Raw genomic sequence first — 6,000 nt, forward strand, 5'->3', positions numbered from 1 at the left:
TAGAGGTCTGACAGAGAGAGTCTTAGAGGTCTGACAGAGAGAGTCTAGAGGTCTGACAGAGAGAGTCTTAGAGGTCTGACAGAGAGAGTCCTAGAGGTCTGACAGAGAGAGTCTTAGAGGTCTGACAGAGAGAGTCTATAGGTCTGACAGAGAGAGTCCTAGAGGTCTGACAGAGAGAGTCCTAGAGGTCTGACAGAGAGAGTCCTAGAGGTCTGACAGAGAGAGTCCTAGAGGTCTGACAGAGAGAGTCCTAGAGGTCTGACAGAGAGAGTCTAGAGGTCTGACAGAGAGTCCTAGAGGTCTGACAGAGAGAGTCCTAGAGGTCTGACAGAGAGAGTCCTAGAGGTCTGACAGAGAGAGTCCTAGAGGTCTGACAGAGAGAGTCCTAGAGGTCTGACAGAGAGAGTCCTAGAGGTCTGACAGAGAGAGTCCTAGAGGTCTGACAGAGAGAGTCCTATAGGTCTGACAGAGAGAGTCCTAGAGGTCTGACAGAGAGAGTCCTAGAGGTCTGACAGAGAGAGTCCTAGAGGTCTGACAGAGAGTCCTAGAGGTCTGACAGAGAGAGTCCTAGAGGTCTGACAGAGAGAGTCCTAGAGGTCTGACAGAGAGAGTCCTAGAGGTCTGACAGAGAGAGTCCTAGAGGTCTGACAGAGAGAGTCCTAGAGGTCTGACAGAGAGAGTCTAGAGGTCTGACAGAGAGAGTCCTAGAGGTCTGACAGAGAGAGTCCTAGAGGTCTGACAGAGAGAGTCCTAGAGGTCTGACAGAGAGAGTCCTAGAGGTCTGACAGAGAGAGTCCTAGAGGTCTGACAGAGAGAGTCCTAGAGGTCTGACAGAGAGAGTCCTATAGGTCTGACAGAGAGAGTCCTATAGGTCTGACAGAGAGAATCCTAGAGGTCTGACAGAGAGAGTCCTAGAGGTCTGACAGAGAGAGTCCTAGAGGTCTGACAGAGAGAGTCTAGAGGTCTGACAGAGAGTCCTAGAGGTCTGACAGAGAGAGTCCTAGAGGTCTGACAGAGAGAGTCCTAGAGGTCTGACAGAGAGAGTCCTATAGGTCTGACAGAGAGAGTCTAGAGGTCTGACAGAGAGTCCTAGAGGTCTGACAGAGAGAGTCCTAGAGGTCTGACAGAGAGAGTCCTAGAGGTCTGACAGAGAGAGTCCTAGAGGTCTGACAGAGAGAGTCCTAGAGGTCTGACAGAGAGAGTCCTAGAGGTCTGACAGAGAGTCCTAGAGGTCTGACAGAGAGAGTCCTAGAGGTCTGACAGAGAGAGTCCTAGAGGTCTGACAGAGAGAGTCCTAGAGGTCTGACAGAGAGTCCTAGAGGTCTGACAGAGAGAGTCTAGAGGTCTGACAGAGAGTCCTAGAGGTCTGACAGAGAGAGTCCTAGAGGTCTGACAGAGAGTCCTAGAGGTCTGACAGAGAGAGTCCTAGAGGTCTGACAGAGAGAGTCCTAGAGGTCTGACAGAGAGTCCTAGAGGTCTGACAGAGAGAGTCTAGAGGTCTGACAGAGAGAGTCTAGAGGTCTGACAGAGAGAGTCTAGAGGTCTGACAGAGAGAGTCCTAGAGGTCTGACAGAGAGAGTCCTAGAGGTCTGACAGAGAGTGTCCTAGAGGTCTGACAGAGAGAGTCTAGAGGTCTGACAGAGAGTGTGTGTGTATTCCTTAGCATAAAGACGCATACATACAGGGTAGAGGTCAGAGGTCATTAAGACGTACCTGTGGATGGAGTAGAAGTGCTCATGGTAGTAGGGCCGCAGAGGACAGCAGAAGAAAGAGGCTTCTCAGATCCCTGCTGACAGACAAGACAGGACAGAGACGTTAGGTTACTGTTACTCCCTGCCGACAGACAAGACAGGACAGAGACGTTAGGTTACTGTTACTCCCTGCTGACAGACAAGACAGGACAGAGACGTTAGGTTACTGTTACTCCCTGCCGACAGACAAGACAGGACAGAGACGTTAGGTTACTGTTACTCCCTGATGACAGACAAGACAGGACAGAGACGTTAGGTTACTGTTACTCCCTGCTGACAGACAAGACAGGACAGAGACGTTAGGTTACTGTTACTCCCAGCCGACAGACAAGACAGGACAGAGACGTTAGGTTACTGTTACTCCCTGCTGACAGACAAGACAGGACAGAGACGTTAGGTTACTGTTACTCCCTGATGACAGACAAGACAGGACAGAGACGTTAGGTTACTGTTACTCCCTGCTGACAGACAAGACAGGACAGAGACGTTAGGTTACTGTTACTCCCTGCTGACAGACAAGACAGGACAGAGACGTTAGGTTACTGTTACTCCCTGCTGACAGACAAGACAGGACAGAGACGTTAGGTTACTGTTACTCCCTGCCGACAGACAAGACAGGACAGAGACGTTAGGTTACTGTTACTCCCTGCCGACAGACAAGACAGGACAGAGACGTTAGGTTACTGTTACTCCCTGCCGACAGACAAGACAGGACAGAGACGTTAGGTTACTGTTACTCCCTGCTGACAGACAGGACAGAGACGTTAGGTTACTGTTACTCCCTGCTGACAGACAAGACAGGACAGAGACGTTAGGTTACTGTTACTCCCTGCCGACAGACAAGACAGGACAGAGACGTTAGGTTACTGTTACTCCCTGCTGACAGACAAGACAGGACAGAGACGTTAGGTTACTGTTACTCCCTGCCGACAGACAAGACAGGACAGAGACGTTAGGTTACTGTTACTCCCTGCTGACAGACAAGACAGGACAGAGACGTTAGGTTACTGTTACTCCCTGCTGACAGACAAGACAGGACAGAGACGTTAGGTTACTGTTACTCCCTGCCGACAGACAAGACAGGACAGAGACGTTAGGTTACTGTTACTCCCTGCTGACAGACAAGACAGGACAGAGACGTTAGGTTACTGTTACTCCCTGCCGACAGACAAGACAGGACAGAGACGTTAGGTTACTGTTACTCCCTGCTGACAGACAAGACAGGACAGAGACGTTAGGTTACTGTTACTCCCTGCTGACAGACAAGACAGGACAGAGACGTTAGGTTACTGTTACTCCCTGCTGATAGATTGATGGACTAATAGTATAGAGACTTTTTTTCAGAGCTGGCTGCCCGCCTAAACTGAGCAATCGGGGGAGAAGGGCCTTGGTCAGGGAGGTGATCAAGAACCTGATGGTCACTCTGACAGAGCTCCAGAGTTCATCTGTGGAGATGGGAGAACCTTCCAGAAGGACAACCATCTCTGCAGCACTCCACCAATCAGGCCTTTACGGTAGAGTGGCCAGACGGAAGCCACTCCTCAGTAAAAGGTACATGGCAGCCCGCTTGGAGTTTTACAAAACACACCTAAAGACTCTCAGACTATGAGAAACAAGATTCTCTGGTCTGATGAAAACAAGATTGAACTCTTTGGCTTGAATGCCAAGCGTCACGTCTGGAACAGCCTTCCAGTCTCCCAGTGTGTGGACGGCCTCCCAGTGTGTGGACAGCCTCCCAGTGTGTGGACAGTCTCCCAGTGTGTGGACAGTCTCCCAGTGTGTGGACAGTCTCCCAGTGTGTGTGGACAGTCTCCCAGTGTGTGTGGACAGTCTCCCAGTGTGTGGACGGCCTCCCAGTGTGTGGACGGTCTCCCAGTGTGTGGACAGCCTCCCAGTGTGTGGACAGTCTCCCAGTGTGTGGACAGTCTCCCAGTGTGTGGACAGTCTCCCAGTGTGTGTGGACAGTCTCCCAGTGTGTGTGGACAGTCTCCCAGTGTGTGGACAGTCTCCCAGTGTGTGTGGACAGTCTCCCAGTGTGTGTGGACAGTCTCCCAGTGTGTGTGGACAGTCTCCCAGTGTGTGTGGACAGTCTCCCAGTGTGTGTGGACAGTCTCCCAGTGTGTGTGGACAGTCTCCCAGTGTGTGGACGGTCTACCAGTGTGTGGACGGTCTCCCAGTGTGTGGACAGTCTCCCAGTGTGTGTGGACAGTCTCCCAGTGTGTGTGGACAGTCTCCCAGTGTGTGTGGACAATCTCCCAGTGTGTGTGGACAGTCTCCCAGTGTGTGGACAGTCTCCCAGTGTGTGTGGACAGTCTCCCAGTGTGTGTGGACAGTCTCCCAGTGTGTGTGGACAGTCTCCCAGTGTGTGTGGACAGTCTCCCAGTGTGTGGACGGTCTCCCAGTGTGTGTGGACAGTCTCCCAGTGTGTGGACAGTCTCCCAGTGTGTGTGGACAGTCTCCCAGTGTGTGTGGACAGTCTCCCAGTGTGTGTGGACAGTCTCCCAGTGTGTGTGGACGGTCTACCAGTGTGTGGACGGTCTCCCAGTGTGTGTGGACGGTCTCCCAGTGTGTGTGGACGGTCTACCAGTGTGTGGACGGTCTCCCAGTGTGTGTGGACAGTCTCCCAGTGTGTGTGGACGGTCTCCCAGTGTGTGGACGGTCTCCCAGTGTGTGGACGGTCTCCCAGTGTGTGGACGGCCTCCCAGTGTGTGGACAGTCTCCCAGTGTGTGTGGACAGTCTCCCAGTGTGTGTGGACAGTCTCCCAGTGTGTGTGGACGGTCTCCCAGTGTGTGGACAGTCTCCCAGTGTGTGTGGACAGTCTCCCAGTGTGTGTGGACAGTCTCCCAGTGTGTGGACGGTCTCCCAGTGTGTGGACGGTCTCCCAGTGTGTGTGGACGGTCTCCCAGTGTGTGGACGGTCTCCCAGTGTGTGGACAGTCTCCCAGTGTGTGGACAGTCTCCCAGTGTGTGTGGACGGTCTCCCAGTGTGTGGACGTTCTCCCAGTGTGTGTGGACGGTCTCCCAGTGTGTGGACAGTCTCCCAGTGTGTGGACAGTCTCCCAGTGTGTGTGGACGGTCTACCAGTGTGTGGACGGTCTCCCAGTGTGTGTGGACAGTCTCCCAGTGTGTGGACAGTCTCCCAGTGTGTGTGGACGGCCTCCCAGTGTGTGTGGACAGTCTCCCAGTGTGTGGACAGTCTCCCAGTGTGTGTGGACAGTCTCCCAGTGTGTGTGGACGGTCTCCCAGTGTGTGGACGGTCTCCCAGTGTGTGGACGGTCTCCCAGTGTGTGTGGACGGTCTCCCAGTGTGTGGACGGTCTCCCAGTGTGTGTGGACGGTCTCCCAGTGTGTGTGGACAGTCTCCCAGTGTGTGTGGACAGTCTCCCAGTGTGTGTGGACAGTCTCCCAGTGTGTGTGGACAGTCTCCCAGTGTGTGTGGACGGTCTCCCAGTGTGTGTGGACGGTCTCCCAGTGTGTGTGGACAGTCTCCCAGTGTGTGTGGACAGTCTCCCAGTGTGTGTGGACGGCCTCCCAGTGTGTGGACGGCCTCCCAGTGTGTGGACGGTCTCCCAGTGTGTGTGGACAGTCTCCCAGTGTGTGTGGACGGTCTCCCAGTGTGTGTGGACGGCCTCCCAGTGTGTGGACAGTCTCCCAGTGTGTGTGGACGGCCTCCCAGTGTGTGGACAGTCTCCCAGTGTGTGGACGGCCTCCCAGTGTGTGGACGGTCTCCCAGTGTGTGTGGACAGTCTCCCAGTGTGTGTGGACGGTCTCCCAGTGTGTGTGGACAGTCTCCCAGTATGTGTGGACGGTCTCCCAGTGTGTGTGGACAGTCTCCCAGTGTGTGTGGACGGTCTCCCAGTGTGTGTGGACGGTCTCCCAGTGTGTGTGGACGGTCTCCCAGTGTGTGTGGACGGTCTCCCAGTGTGTGTGGACGGTCTCCCAGTGTGTGTGGACGGTCTCCCAGTGTGTGTGGACAGTCTCCCAGTGTGTGTGGACGGTCTCCCAGTGTGTGTGGGCGGTCTCCCAGTGTGTGTGGACGGTCTCCCAGTGTGTGTGGACAGTCTCCCAGTGTGTGGACAGTCTCCCAGTGTGTGGACGGTCTCCCAGTGTGTGTGGACGGTCTCCCAGTGTGTGTGGACGGTCTCCCAGTGTGTGTGGACGGTCTCCCAGTGTGTGTGGACGGTCTCCCAGTGTGTGTGGACGGTCTCCCAGTGTGTGTGGACGGTCTCCCAGTGTGTGTGGACGGTCTC

The 6,000-nt window shown here is 54.4% G+C and overlaps 1 protein-coding gene across 1 annotated transcript in view; it reads right to left on the minus strand.

Moving 5' to 3' along the window:
- The window catches only part of ptbp3 (polypyrimidine tract binding protein 3), a 98,164-nt gene that overhangs the window by 64,221 nt on the left and 27,943 nt on the right, over nt 1-6,000 (minus strand). Inside the window, exon 2 of the mRNA XM_038987447.1 lies at nt 1,714-1,789. Within this exon, the coding sequence (XP_038843375.1) occupies nt 1,714-1,738 (25 nt within the window). The 5' untranslated portion in view covers nt 1,739-1,789. The remainder of the gene's footprint in view (nt 1-1,713; nt 1,790-6,000) is intronic.

The sequence above is a fragment of the Salvelinus namaycush genome, unplaced genomic scaffold (assembly GCF_016432855.1).
Source record: "Salvelinus namaycush isolate Seneca unplaced genomic scaffold, SaNama_1.0 Scaffold73, whole genome shotgun sequence".
NCBI lineage: Eukaryota > Metazoa > Chordata > Actinopteri > Salmoniformes > Salmonidae > Salvelinus > Salvelinus namaycush.